General features: G+C 44.7%; 1 protein-coding gene across 10 annotated transcripts in view; it reads right to left on the reverse strand.

The window, feature by feature from the left end:
- The window catches only part of ERBB4 (erb-b2 receptor tyrosine kinase 4), a 935,749-nt gene that overhangs the window by 155,550 nt on the left and 764,153 nt on the right, over positions 1-16,046 (reverse strand). For all 10 annotated transcript variants that reach the window (XM_075933940.1, XM_075933937.1, XM_075933934.1 and 7 more), the window contains one exon: positions 7,126-7,311. In XM_075933940.1, the coding sequence (XP_075790055.1) occupies positions 7,126-7,311 (186 nt within the window). The remainder of the gene's footprint in view (positions 1-7,125; positions 7,312-16,046) is intronic.

A 16,046-nucleotide genomic window follows, 5' to 3' on the forward strand; every position in this document is an offset into this window, starting at 1 on the left:
GCAGTGCATTGTATCAGAATTTGAAGGGAACATGCTGAGAAGTTACATAGATTAATTACCATGACAGCCATATGTCCATTCTTGCAGAATAGGAGTCATGCCCAATGGGCGCAAGTATAGCAGAAACCTTTATAGACCTGGTTACTACATGTTCGCTATCCAAGCCCCAAATCAATAGTCCCTAAGCATGCTAAGAGTTGGCAGGATATGCACAACTGAGCCATGGGCGGGTTGATCCAGCAGTCAGAGTAGAAGTCAGACTAGTTCAGATACCAGTAGATCAGAGACCAAGACAGCCCAGACGATGAACCACAAGTCAGGAGGCAGGCAGGTTCACGCAACACTGCCAGGAGACAACCTTAAGGGCAGAACCATGGAGCCATACCCAGAGTCCGAGACGACAGGAAGTCAAGCTAGTAAAGTGGGAACAGGAAGCACAAGACACACAGTCCAGAATAAGAATGACTTTCTGTTCCTCCGATGGGTTTAAATATAAGCTGTGGACCAATCAAGTCCTACGACCTAGGACTAGGGTCCTCTATCTGAGTTCAGCTCTTAATTTGACAACAATTAGCTTGCCCTGCAAGCTCCTAAAGAGCCCTGTGGACCAGTGTTCAAGACTGACAGGCTATTAAGGTTTAGCCATCCCTCAATTAATAAAGGCAGTTATTATGGACCAGAATGCCCCCTTACATTCAGAAGCATTACCAACCACAAGATGTCACACTCTGTTCAACTGAACCACTGACAGAGAACTCCCTTTGAATAACAATATCAGAAACTGGCCCAAAAGAATGACACTTTATTTTATAGTCTGACCTAGCAGCTGCAGGCTCTGTATGAAGAAATCCTTGAGACAGTATTTTGCTCTGCTTGCCTGTGTTAAAATATGTACGAGTCCTGCTCAGGAAGTCTATTTGACAACTTACATCTACTTGGATAGATTCAAGTAACAGCAAGCAAAAAGGTTCCACCAATTTCTCTGGAAGGAAATTTAGCTCTCTCAGGCCACTCCCTTTTCAAGGTTTCAACTTCTGATGCAACAGGGCATCTGTTTTTCAACTTGATGAATGTTAGCAGTTTATTCCACATTGTTACGTACAACCTGCTGTAAACTTAAGAATTCATGGCCAGATTTTAAAGATATTTCGATCCACTGAAATAAGTAGGAGCGAAGTACCTGGACATCTTTAAAAATTGGAACCTCAAGTAATTTTACTAAAAACCTTGTATTAAATGAGTGCCTTGGTGATTGTCCTTCTCTAATTCATTGCAGAAGTGGGGCAGAAAGACAATAGAGACTTCCCCTCATTGGCTTACTAAGTGTCTAACAGCAAGATCTCCAAAGGCAATTAGGTGCTTAACGATGAGGATGTTTCACCTAGTGGTATTTCAGAAGTTAAGAGTTGGGGGCTAAGTGCCTAGGCCCTTTCCAAAATATCACTAAGCACCTATCTGCATTTTAGGTTCCTAAAAAAAAAAGAATTGAGGAATTGGACTCGGTGTCCATTTCTGGAATAACCAGTGCAAACATTTCAACCTCCATGATGATTTCCTTCACCTTTAGTTTCTTGGGCAGGCCTCTTTGCCCCTCCCCCCCGGCCAAAAAAAATAAAACCAATTTGCAGAGCAACTAGCCAAAGATGTGAAAGCTTTAAGAGCAAAAAAACCCACCTTAAGTACATCAAAAGCAGGAAGCTTGCCAATAACCAATGGCCAATAACCATTGGCCCCTGGATGATCGATGTGCTAAAGGAACGTTCAAGGAAGATAAGGCCATTGAGGAAAAGAGAAATGAATTCCTAACTGTCAGGGTGGTTAAACACTGGAATAAGTTGCCTAAAGAGGTTGTGGAATCTCCATCACTGGAGATATTTAAGAGCAGGTTGGATAGACATCTGTCAGGGATGATCTACACAGTGCCCAGACCTGCCGTGAGGGCAGGGGACTGGACTCAAAGACCTCTCAAGGTCCCTTCCAGTTCTAGGGTTCTATGATTCTATGATTGCCATGGGATGCCAGGAAGGGCAAAAGTATAATAGGGTTCAAAAAGAATGAAATGGGTTCATTTAGGACAGGTCCATCCATGGCTATTAGCCAAGCTAGCCAGGGATACAACCCCATGCTCTTACTAAGTGTTCCTTGCCTCTTATTGCCAGAAGTTGGGAATGGACGGCAGGGGATGGGTCACTCTGTGATTGCCTTTCTTTACATGACTTCTGAAGCACTGCATTTACCATTGTTAGATGACAGGATACTGAGGCAGATGGACCATTGTTCTTATTCATTATGGCTGTTTTTATGTTCTCAGAGACTACTCCACTGATAGTTCTTATTGTATGACTAATGGTTGCAGATCTCATTGCTTCTTTGCACTTAGTTTCTTGGGGTTCCTCCTAAGGTACATGACAGCTGAACCCTCAACCAACACAATGTTTAGATATTAGAATGCTGTCTGAAAAAGTCAAAGGTTCAGTTCCTAAGTGAGACCCGCGAATGTGATTCATCTACTGTGTGTCCCACAAAACACTGGAAGTACTTGGTTTTTGTGTAGACAAGCAGGCCAGTATTCCCATAGCCGTGGCTGTCATTGAACAACAGTATTTTCTGTAGAATATGTGAGGTGGCAGTGCTGCGGTGACTTTCACCTTTGGAATGAGAAAGTAAACTTCAGGAAAGAAAATGCAATTAGTCTACAATGATCTAATAATCAAAATAAACATGGTCCATGCAGGCAAAGAAATTCAGCTCAGCTCTCGTTCACCTGGAAAATACTTAATAGTCACCCTCTAGTCAATGTTCAAAGGAGATCACCAGAGACACGTTGACCTTGGCAAGCAGGCCTCATTCCATTTTAGCCTTTGCATTGAGTGATAAGAAAATACAGACAGCTGGAAGTTAGCACCCAGGCAGCATTCATTAACTCTGGCGAAATGCCTTCAGTGCACAACAGCCTGCATAATGCCAGAAAGAGAATGGCAGTGGGAACAGTGCACATTATAGTCATGGACATTGGATTGCAAATCATTCACCAAAAACAAACCCACCCTCCAAAACAAAGGCTCTCCTACTGCCTTCATCTCTGTTCTTGTAGAGAAAGCGGTCTTCAAAACCGGACCGGAGCAAAAAACAGCGCACATAACAAAAGACAGACATGAGATGTCACCTCAAGCATCTATCTTGGATATCACTGGATGCTCTTTGGGTCTTGTTACACCCCGCTGGATGTTTGGTAGCCTTCAGAAAGACAAAATAAATCTTTTCAATGCATCTAAGTGAGAGAAATTCCCATGCCCAGAAGCAGCCTGCAAACTGAATCACGAGACTCGGGCATTCGATAAGTAAAGCATCTTCCCTTAGCTATCTAATAGAAACTGTAGTTCAACACAACAGCCTACTTCAACGTTAATGCCACTGGTAACGTGCAGGCAAACGGACTATTTCTATTTTCAGAATGCCACTTGATTCCCCTCATTGTTCAAGGTGACGGATGAGCCGCACAGGAACACTGCGATTCTCCTGAGACTAGCATCCACCCTGCACATTTATCCTACTTTTTGGAGTAAGGGGACTCCTTTCCTCTGCTCCAAAAGATTATTTTCACCCTCATTATCCCAAACGTTTGTCTGTGCTCTGCTGCTAAACAACAGACAGACTTGTCACAGAGTCGAAGGCCAGAAGGGACCATCTAGTTTGAGTTCCTATATGTCACAAGACACTAAATCACACCCTGTTATTATGTTTAACTCAAAAACCTGGATTAAACTAAACTACATGTTGAACCTTTCTAGTCCGGCACCCTTGGGACCTGACCAGTTTCGAACCAGAGAATTTTCTGGACCATGGGAGGTCAATATTGTCTAGCAGCGTTACAACACTTCCACTGCTTACTGGGCTGTTAGAGGGCATTTAGGGGTAAATTAGAGCTAAATAACAGCACTGAACACTGAGAGCCAGGACTGGTGGCAGTAAACAAGCTTTTTGGGACTGCGAGAGACTTGGTTGTAGCCATGTAAAGTGGACAACCAGCTAACTAAAATCATGCTGGACCATGGACATTTCCAGACCAGAAAGTTCTGAATGAGAGAGGTTCGACCTATATTTAGTGCCACAGGCTGAAACTAGGAAGAATGGGGATGCACCTCTGGCAGGGAAATGATATGGTGAGACATACTCAGATCACTCGAGGGCTGCAAGAAGAAGAGTCATGTGGGAATTTCCATTGAGAAGTGCTGTATGATGCAGTGATAACACTGTGCAACTTGAAGTATACAACAGAGTCACCCCTATCCCCCTCACTCTGTTCTGTTCTGTGGTTCCTTAATGTTGATTACACACTCAGGGCTAGCTTGCATTTGATCTTTGTGCACATACATGAACGGTGGGGGAAAAGTCTCAACACGCCATTTTCTTCACCACGAACCTTCTACTCGAAAGCCAGGCACAAAAGAGTCTTGGCGCTCCAACAAGCATCTAAGCACTCTGCACCAAAACTGTATGGTTCTCCTGCTCTCAGCCCACTTGCAAACCAAAAGTGATCAGTACACGGAAAGAAAGGCAGGAGAAATAAAGGGAGATGCACATTAAAGCAAATAAGAGGAGGTAGATCCAATCATGCTGTGACGGCGAAGAACTAAAAGGGCAACTATGTCTAGCATGCAATATGCCGTTTCAGAAAAACAGCTGCTCAGAACAGCCTCCCATGTGAGGAGCCAAGCAGATGACCCTGATTGCTGTAACACGAGGCCAAATTAAAATTAACCATATGCCACTGCAATGTAGAGAAAGATGGATTAATTAAACTTTGCTTCTTCCCCTCATTAATAGGCCACCTTTCGTTCCGGGGAATTTCCCTCCCTCTTCCCCATGGTTCATCTGTTAATATTACACATGTGGTCTAGCAGTCCGTGGAGTGCTGGCGGGCCGAATAGCTCAGTTTTCTAGTACTTGTAATGCCTCACTTCCTTCTCTCCCCATGAAAGGCTTTAGGCTACAGTTTTCCAAGTGCCTGAATCTAGGCCCATGTAGCCAGCCACAGGCCCTTCAATGAGGGACACCATTTTGGATCAATTCCTTTCAAGAAGGCTGAGCCCTGCAGTTCTACTTCAGCTACCGCATAGAGTCCGTCCCTCCATCCATAGCTACCACAGACTAATAGGAAGTGCTGTAGGAGGTCCCCTCAGCATACGCTAATGGGAATTTTTGTCTCAATATACACTGCACAACCAGGGACTCGCGTGGCACTTGAAAAAAAATCCAGGTTATCATTCTGCAAACAGTATCGAGTAAGTAACAACTAATAACCACCATCAATAAGCAAGGGAGTGAACAGATGGAAAAGGGGGAGAACTGAGAAAGAGGGTGATGAGACAAACACCTGTGCTCTCCCAGCCTCACTCTGAAATCTCTTCTGGATATGCCCCTGTAAATACCCAGAGACGGGTACCTACCCAGCAACCAGCTCCAGCCAGCCGCACATCTTCTGCTGCATGAGCATCATGGATGCGGCCATATTGAAATACATTTCTCTATATTTTCACCTATTTGTCTTCCTCCCAGCCCCAACATGAAAGCATTAAATATGAATTACATGGCATCTCTTTGAATTATTCCCTCACATCCAGCATGGAGGTAATTGCATCCATTTTCAAGCTATCTGAAAATGTCAATGAAGAACGATGGACTCTCTGGTCCTGGAGAAACAAGCAACCCCTGAGGAGATCAAAAAGACATGACTGCTGCATTCTACCCCTCATGGGAATGTAGGAAGGAAGGCAAGGGAGGCCGTGTTTGCACCCTCAGATACTTTTCTCTCCTGGCACACAAATGCAGGGCTGGATCTTGCTGTGGGCAACTGTATTGGTGCTTCCCTTTTGCAAACAACTCCCCGACAACACTTTTGTGATGATTGCCCCCTTGTGTGACACATTGCGGCCTGACCCCAGGGCTGACAGGATGACCTGCTACAAAGCGACCAAAGAGACAGGACTTCGATCAGCTGCTGGAGCAGACTCATATCTGCCGCCAGCTGGGCACCCAAGGGGGCCTGTAACATGAACTCACAGGAGAGTTATTGACATTTTCAGATATGTTGTGGCAATGTAGCTTTGGAAGAATGGTGCAACTATTTAGTGCCTGATTCAGTCAGCCTCACACACTCTGAAGTCCCCTTATACCACTTTGATTGCTATCCGAGAGAGATACTACTCTGGCAGTGTAAAATAGATGAATATTTCAGTCCCTTGACACTTCAGAATCCTTTCATTCATTGCATCTTGATACCTAAAGAAGTGACTCTCAGCAGGTCATTAAAAACCAACATATTTGTTGCAACACATTCATGACCAAAACACAACACTGTGCCAGGAGGGTATGAAGGCCAGATTGCAGTTTACTGTTATTACATCTTATAAGACCAATGCTCTTTGAACAACCAAGTACATAGCGGAACTCTGAAGGCTTCCTTCTAACTTGGGTAAAGCCCAGTGAAGTCTAAGGAAAGTTTGCCAGAATGCAAGAAGAGAGCCAGGCACTCGCTATTCAGCCTACCACAGGGCCAAGTGCTATTACCCTCTAACCTCAGCTGTTGTGGTAGGCCCTAAACATAACAGAATACCTGCAATGGCTCCCAGAAACAGTGCAAGCCATGTAAGCCATGTGGAAAGAATAAGTCTCTTCAGGGCAGTGTGTAGGGGAACAATTGGGCAGCAAATCAGGATAGGGCAGGGACTCTAGAAAGGGAGGTTGGCAACTGGATTCACCCAGGCCTAAAAAACTCAACCAGGCTACGCCAGTGGCTCATACAGCCCACAGGGTGAAACAGCAACAAAAGTGATTGCATAATTATTCTGTACTAAGGGTCAGATCTAGGCCTCTTCAAGTCTTCCTCTACAACACCCTACAGAACAAAGCAATATATGTCTGGGGCTGAGTCACCTTGTTACCATAACAGTTTATATTGTATCCCTGCAGAGAGCACTGGAAGTAAAAAGATCACCAAACTGTCTTACAAGACTAGATTTCGCTTTCTTGTTTCCTGCCTGGGAATCAGCACCGCGGACTTTCCAAAATGCTTGTGTTAATTTGCTTAGTCCCAGCAGTGTCCAAACACCAGTAGGGTCTTACCTTGGCGATCTGGACACACCAGTTCAGCAGGAGCTGGGAGCCAATGTTGTCCTTGTGTTCATGGACATAGTCCAACAAGCAGCCGTGGGGCATCAGCTGGGTGACGAGCTGAATGGTGGGGCTCAGGCACACGCCCAGCAATCTCACCAAGTGGGGATGATCCATGCTTGCCATGATGAGCGCTTCCTGCAACAACAAACGCACCCCGAATCCATCATTGTGTTCCACAGTTCCCACCAGTGTGGCCTCTGTGCTCCCCACCCACAGCCCAAAGGGGTTCAGCACCCACTGGTGTGCAATAAGGTTTCATGCTCTTTTCCCCTTGTGAGGAGACAGCACCAGCTACTCTTCAGCAAGGTCCAGACTGGTGTGATTTATGTTCCAGGATACCAAACAATGGGCCTGGCCATCAGCCGGTGTAAAAGCAGCTTAGCTCCATCGACAGCTGCAGAGGGAAACCCTCCCCTGTCCTGCACCACCTCTGAAGAGAGAGCAGCGGGGTAGCTGACCATACTCAGAGCAGGAGATCGGTTTCTCCATGGGAGCGGTAGCTTCTTCATACTTCTTCCTTAGACTCTGGCCCATAATGTGGAGCAGGCCACTTGGCATTAAGCAACCATTGTAGCAGCAGTCCCCAAACTCTTCAAGATCATGCCCTTTCTTTTCTCCCTTCACCACCGCTTCCTTCCCAGAACCAGAGCCATGGGCACAGAAAGGAGTAAGGGGGAGGAGTAAGGGGCTGGGTCTAGAGATAAGGCCGGAGCCAGAACGGAGCCATAGCCAGGGTTTGAAGGCTGTGGATGGGGCTGGGAGCATCTCCCCCCCCCCCCCCCCCCCCGAATTTGGGGACCTCTATGTTATAGCAAAAGAGCCAAATTTTGCAGGTCTGACTCCTCGGGCTACCTCAGGCCTGGGGCTCAGTCCTACACGATGCTGAGTATTCTGGGCCAGACCCAGTAAAGCACTTGTCATGACCATGAGGGATGGGCAGCAGCCTGGGGACTAAGGGGTTAATTATACTTAGCCAGGTAGCAGTCAGCCAATAGAAATGCAGATAGGGATTTCAAACTGAGACAAAGGAATTTTTGGTTTTTCCCTCCTTTCTCTCTGAGCAGTTTCTCTCCAGATACTGAGGGGGACAGACAAAATGTCTCTCTCCAAGAAAAGACTCTTTACTATCTGTAAATAGGGTAAAGTTTAGAAAAATCCATTAGGTTTTATTGTTTTATGATTTGGGACTGTGGATCTGATGTCTGTGCATTTAGAAATGGGGTTTCCTCTCTTTTATAACTAAGTTTTGTTCCCCATGGGAAAATTCCCCATTAGTTTATTAATTGGTGGCTCTTATCATCTAGCCAGTCCAACTATGCTTGTAACAGGAGTATTGTGCTGATAATAAAAGTTATTTCTTTTTTATTAACCTGGTATTGGTTAATTTTTGTGTCCTGGTTTTACTTTAGGGCTGAGATTTCCCAAGTCATCTCTTCCCTGGTTTTCTTACCATTACTTGGGTGGTAGCAGCAGATTTTTAGCCCCAAAATCTAGGTTTTTAAGATTTTGCAGGGAAGCTTTATACCAAAGCCTGGGGAAATAAGGTTTTGGGATACTTTTGCAGGCCCCCACTTCTGCATTCATCGTGCCAGAGTGGGGAAATCAGCTTGACAGCATTAAAAGCACATGGTGAGAGCTAAGCCTGTGACGGGCCAAGGACTTGGGGGGGGGGGGGAGAGGGTGTGACCAGACTGCTCAGCACAGGGCAGGATCACGCCTATAACGCAGCAAAGTGCTAGCAATGAGAGTTTCCCTGACTCAAAGTTATTTTTATTCCATTCATTGGGGTAAGACAGAGACGACCTGGGACTGGATATTCAGATTTGCTCAAGTGACTTTGGCTCACAAACCTCATCTGGGGGACGTGTGGGACTAAGAAAATCTGACTCCTGGGGGTCAGTTCCTAGCTCTTCCACAGCCTTCCTGCATGACCTGGGGCCACTTGCTCCATTTCTCCATGACTCGGACTCCCAACACAGATCAGGAAACCCTTTGAGACAGGAGCTCTCTCTCTACAATGGGGCCCTCCCTCTCAGTACAAATTTGAACTTCTGAGTCCATGGGGAAGGCTTGAAATCAGTGTGAGGCAGGCTCCATTTATGTGGATGCTCTACCTCGGACTGAGTGCCAGGAAGCACTTTTGGGAGCTGTGAAAGGCCTCCTGGAGGCCAATTAGTTTGCATTAGTGGCACCGGAGCATCCCCACTAATGTTATTTCAGACTGTCATGTTCGGGAATGGCGTTATTCCCCATGAAAAGCAGGAGTACAGAGTTCAAATTCTGCGGCCCCTTATTCCGAAATAATGGGGTTGGCAGTGTGGACACACTGCTTATAAATTCAACCCTGGGGTGTTTATTTCAGACTAAGTGTAGACCAAATCCTAATAACCACAAATCCTGCAGGGTGAGACACAACAGCAGCCTGTAATTTGCACCTATAAGTCAACTGCATCTCTGCACATGCAGCAAAGCTGCTCCCAGCAGTAGCAGGTGGCTTTCAGAAGAACAGGCGGGAAAGCTCCTCTCATTCACTGAGCTCTGCCTTCCGGTGGCAATCATTTCACCGAGGCAGAGCAACACTGAAAAGCGAAACGGAAATGGGAAGTGGGAAGCTCTTTTGGTTTTCTCCCCTCCAAAACCTACCCAGTGTACAAGTGACAATTCAAAGTGTAACCGCAATAGTCATTCCGCACAAACAGAGGAAGATAAAACCTGAGCATCAGAAGAACACACCAAGAAAGAAAAGTCTCCTTATCGTTTTTTCTCCGGTATTAAAAAAGTCCTGGCAAGGAAGTTGGGTTTGTATTAAAGAAAATTGCTCATCACAGTACAAAGAGTATTTGAAACCAAATTGAAGAGTATTTGCATAATAGTTTTTTTAAAAAGATGAACAAGACTCTAATTGTAGGTTTTGTTTTTTTCTCATCAATAAAATAGCAGATGGCCTCATTTCCCTCTTCCCCCCCATTTTCTTTTAAAGTGTACGTGAAGGGGGGAAAAACTCAAACCCCAAATACCGAACAATTCAGAGGGGTATTTCAGAGAGTGGATACGAGAGAGATTCTAATGCCACAAATGAGATGGGGGTAAGCAATTTGGTCCATGTTAAAATTAATACAGTTACCCCTACTCTATAAGGGGTATCCTAAAGGCAATTTTAGCCTCTCTTCTGCTGTCACTAGAAATGTCACTGAAGGCCGCCTGACTAAATAGATGTTGACAGGTGCATTATCCATTTTCAAGAAACAAAATTACTTTGCCTTTCTTTTTCTTTATTACCCCGTATATTTTGTCCTGGAGTTGCACCAGGGGGAAATCTCCACTCACACGTCACCAGCTTTGGGTAAAATAACAGGTGCGTCACTAGCTCCTTCAAACTGGGAGCATTTTTCTTTACATTGGGATCAGATTAGAATGTGGGCATTTTTTTTCACCTACCGTGGACTAGGAAAGCCTGGACAAAAAAAGCTTTTGAAACATCTGTCCTCATTAGTCTCTAGCCACATGCTATTTGTAACTCTAGTTGAGTCTGAAGGGAAGACGTTTCTACACAATAATAAAAGCAAGCACTGCCATTCGTCACATCCAGTTATTATTAGGAGTTCACGATTCCATCACTAGTTTTGGAAAGGGGCAGTGGGAAAAAGAGGCATTTTTATCAACTCTTAAGGGCAGACCTGTATGAAATTAAGGCTTGTAGTATAGCCAAGAGCAGCACAACCTTCGCTACTGCTGCTGACCATTCATCTACAAGGAATATTAATTTTGCACGAATCCTGACTTTACATTTCCTCAGTAGTAAAATTATTGCTTTTTGTATTACATTAGCATCTCTGGGACACAGCTGAGGCCAATATGTTAGGCACTGTACACACACAGCGTAACTGGAAGAGTTTATAATTGAAATGAACAAAACAGACAAGAAACAAGAAGGAAGTATGCTGATGGTCCAAAACACCTTATTGACTTCAGAGTGTGAGTCCCAATTTCAAAAGCAGTAATATTTGGGCTTATGTATTTAACCTAACTGTAAGCATAGCTGTAACAAGCGAGTGAAATTTTCTTAATAACCTGTCATGAAAATTGTTAAAGGCAAGATGTAGGGGAGACAGAAAGACTGATACTGCCCAAGGCCGGTGTCAGGGTTTATGCTTGGTAAACAAGAAAGGAGGACCGGAAGTCAATGAGAAAATTGATGTGTTGGGAAATAGGCTTCTTGGAGGACCAATTACGAGTAGATTGGCTATTCTGCCCATCCCTCCCTCTTGGGGTTCTTAACAGGAAAAGACATTTGGAGAAAATGAGCTGAAAAAGGAACTATCCCGTAACAACAGCTGCAGCAAGTTTTTCTTCTCGGCAGCTACCCTTAACATCTCCTGCTACCCTCACTAATGCTGGAGGATGTCCCCACCAAGTTTGGCCAGACAGATGAAACCGCTACTCCACTGATGTGGACTGAATTCTCGAACACCACCTGGATTAATGAGACGTTGGCTTTTCCACCAATCGGGGGTCTTTTCCTGCCTCGCCTTGCAGATTTTCTTTCCTAGCTCTTTCCTTTTGCCTTGTGTTTAATACAAGTCTGGCTCAGCCAGCCAAGATTAATGCCCTCAACAACCTTAACACTGGTACAAATTTAGCTGGTCTCAGAAGGGCCTGTGTTTTTCAGCCATGAGGTTGCAAGGGAAAGTCAATTTCAGAGGCAGAAGCTGAATTCTTTTTATCTTTGCTGTTCTTTCCTCTCTCCTCCTGTTATGTCTTCATCTTGTGTCTTAGACAATGGGATTGGGCTTTAACAATGACAGTTCCAGCCCATTTCAACTAACGTCACTTCTCTTTTCCCCCAAAAAGGATAGTTATTAACATCTAAAAGAGGGTCAAACCAGGGTTTCTTTTTGTCCTTCCAAAAATTCTCTCTAGCAAAGGGAACGGGAACCAGATGTTAAAAAGACATCCTTATTTAATACTTGCAGTGTTGTAGCTGTGCTGGTCCCAAGAGAATAGAGACCCAAAGTGGGCGAGGTCATATCTTTCATTGGACAAACTTACCTTAGAGAGAGAGAGAGACAAGATTTCGAGTAACACAGTTCAACCTGAAGAGGCACTCGATGTTTTTCTCTTTCACCAATATAAATTGCTTCAATAAAAGATCTCACCTCACCCACCAGGTCTCTCTATTTAAGGGGCTCTCCACCTTTTTCTTTTGGTAACTCCCCAAAACATAAACACTCCAGGGCGCAGCTGTGCCACAGTGACTGTTTTTCTCCATATAAAGCCAGGGCTGGCATTAAGGGGTAGGAGCAGAGCAAATGCCCAGGGCTCCTAGCCAAGACCTAGGTACTGGGGTTGAGGGCGCTAGGTTGCAGCCCTGTGGGGTGGGGCATCAGCTTTCTGCCCTGCACCCTGGTGCACCTAATGCCAGCCATGCTTTGCAGGCTCCCTACCACCTGCTTGAGCTCACCAAGAGATCTCAGGCCCCTACTTGAGTCCACTGATTTTGTAACTGCCACCAGGCAGATCTGAATCTGGGACCTCAGGAGCTTAGTGTAGCAGCATCTACAGCTTGAGCTATATAAAGCCAGCTGGCTTTCAGCTTAGGCTGTAGAGCTCCCTTGTTCTTATCTCTCACTGTAAGTGGGCTAAGTGCCACTACACGGGACTGTCAACCACACTAGGTGTGTGGGTTACACTTTATTTAAAACTTTCCATTCCAAATGCTTCCTTCCTTTTTGAACCTTTAACACAGGGGTTTTTAACTGTGCGATTATAACCAACCCCAAACTGTATTTTAGCGGTTTGATGACAGGGAGTAACAGGGCTACGTCAGCACCTTTAACTCTTTGGAACTATAGACACAATAGGACCAAGAGCCAGATTTTTGATTTTTCATAAACACCCGAGGAATTGTCAGAAACACCTAACCAGGTTAGACACCTAACCCCCACCAGTGGGAGTTGCAAAATGCCTCTAAAAAGTCCCACCGGGTGTCTAAATCCCTTTGAAGAGCTAGCTGCTAGATTCCCATTCTCTTTCAGTGAGATTTAGGATCCTGCGTCACTGAGGTCACTTTGAACATTTTAACTATCCTGCCCATTTACAGATGGGCAACTGGTGTACAGAGATCTACCATGTTCCTGAAAGTCACGCAGGGAGTCTAAACCAGTACTAGCAATTTGGATGCAGATCTACCCACAAAATATAACTGCAGTCTAACCACACAATATATCTTCTATCTTTCTAGGAACTTAGAGGAAAAAAAATATAACTTCTCTCTCTTTCCAACCTAAGGAAAAAGGAGGAAATGAAGAGGACAAAACATACGATCTGTCACAAAATGTTGCAATCTCACTTATGCCATTGCTTATGTTTGAATCTGAAGAATGGCAGGAATGTTGACGTGTTAAATAGTCCATCTGTCACAAAGTCACTATTAGACAAAAATTAGACAAAACCAGCAGACACTTTACAGTTAGAGGAAGACTGGGAGACAAGAGAAACCAACTTATCCAGACCTGATCTCTGGCTCAGAGAAGGAAGTGGAAGAAAGACTGTTTGCTCAGGTAGCTGACAGCAGGGTTGTACTGCATCCCAGGGAGGATGCCAAGTGACTTTAATTAAGCATTCTGTTCTTCATTTAATATTCTGATGTGTCCACGTCGGGTGTTTCACACAAAGAAATCATCTGTCATGCGGCGTATTCCCAGCCTCTCTCCTCTTTTTTAATGAATTTAATCATTGTCACCAGATATATTAAACTCAATTCTGATTTATGAACACGTCCTACATTAAAAAGTACTCCCAATGTTATATTTATGCTCCATACTAATGCAAAGGCCTTTTAGGGTGCATCTACACTGTACCCGGAGCTCAAAATAAGCTACGCAAACTGTGTAGCTTATTTCGAGTTAATTTCAAAATAGCTGATTTCAAGATTTGGCGGTGTCTACACAGCACTTATTTCAAAACAAATCACTCTTCTGAAATGTCCCTGATTCCTCGTAGAATAAGGCTTACAGGGACGTCAGAATAGCACACCTGTTTTATTTCAAAATAATGGGCGTGCTCAAAATACACGAAATAGCTATTTCGGGCCACCTCTGAGGTACCCCGAAATCACACTGCAGTGCAGATGTAGCCTTAGTAAGATGATGACATGCCCAGTGAGAAGGACAGTTTACTCACCTATGGGTGAGTAAAATTATGTCAGTGCTGGGTGGGTATATAACCAAATGGAGAACTAAGGGTGAGGTTTTAAAGATGTCTATGGGATTTGGGCACATTGAGATTCAGTGGGAATTGGGCACCCAGATCCCAAATTGTAGCTAAAATGGTTTCTAGACCCAGCTACTCAGGGCAGGCATGCTCAACACGGTTTTAGCCTGAACCATGGAACCATGAAGGAGGAGGAGAACATAGAAGAGTGAGCATGAAGCATTCCCCTCCTCCCTGAGTAAACGCTACACACACGAGCGACCATAAGGCTGCATGGAACTGACCCCTTTTCTGGCGTACTGCTTTCTTGGTGAAATAATAATTGACAACTGAACCTAAATATCAGCCTGGCTGCTCCTAGCCCTTTCTGTGGCACCACCTGGCTTCTGACCTTAGTTTCCCCTGACTGGAGGGCCAGGCTCACCTCTTTTATAAACAGGAGGATGTCAACCAGATGCACCTGCCACAAAGAGACAACAGAATGTGTTCAAGATGCTTCATGCCTGGTTCTCATGCCTTTCCATGTGGGGTGGCCTCAGAAGAGCCCTTCTCCCAGCCTGGGTTTGTAGATACTGCCACTCTCCAGCAAGATATTCTCTCAGTTTTCCCCATCACCCTGCTACAGAGCCACAGCCATGGGGTCTGCTGCATTATTTATTGCTTTCCCAGATAGGGCCTGATTATGACCCCCCAAGAGCCTGATCCATGTTGGACAGGACCTCCTGGTGGTACCCGGATGTGGGTATGCTGAATGCCAAGTGGGTCTTCATGCATTGCAAAGAGAGAGACAGTGCTCCCTCCATATGCAGCCAGCCTGGGGTGGAGGGGTCTTGACCCCCACAGAAATCTCCCCATTGTCAGAAGGGAAAGCTTAATTTAATCCAGAGTGCTTAGATCAGGGGTTCCCAACCTGGGGTACGTGTACTCCCAAGGGGTACGAGAAGTAGTGTTAGTGAAAAAAAATGTGGATTCTAGAATCTAGAATTTATTTCCTTTCATATTGAATAGGGGGTACGGGAAGGTTTACTAAAAGCCAAGGAGGTACGGGGACCGAAAAAGGTTGAGAACCCCTGGCTTAGATAAACTGAGCAGGTGAAGTACATGGCTCTTGGAGTCAACATTTTTCCTGCCTATGTCCTATAAACAAAGAACCAAACAACCAAACATGTTGCCTTATCCTGTTGCTTCCAACTGTTTTCCACCTTAAACAAAAGAACCTAATTCTTTAGATTTAACGTTTCCCACCTAATTTCCCTAGCTCAGTGCTGTGGAAATCATTTTAAAAAGCTGTTTTTTTTTACTGGGCTGTGCATGTCTTTGAAAGCCCAAAAATGTGTGCTGTGTGACAGCAGAGATACGACCGTGGATACTCTTTTCCCATTAATTTTATGATACCTGTAATAGCTAAAGCAAGAAACCATGCCTACAGTGCATGTCTGATCTGCCTCGGGGAGAATCCAATTATAGACGGATATATTTTCAACATACTTTGTTCTCAAAATCTCCTAGTTAATATGCCCTGTTAGGCCTTGCTAAACCTTAAGCTTGCAGCTGACTTGGCCATATAGACAAACCAAAAACTTAAGGAGAGTGCTAGATATACATACACACAACATATATTGAGTAAGATAGCGATGGTTGCCTGGTAAATTCCTAAT

This window comes from Pelodiscus sinensis, chromosome 7, assembly GCF_049634645.1.
Source record: "Pelodiscus sinensis isolate JC-2024 chromosome 7, ASM4963464v1, whole genome shotgun sequence".
In the NCBI taxonomy this organism is placed as follows: domain Eukaryota; kingdom Metazoa; phylum Chordata; order Testudines; family Trionychidae; genus Pelodiscus; species Pelodiscus sinensis.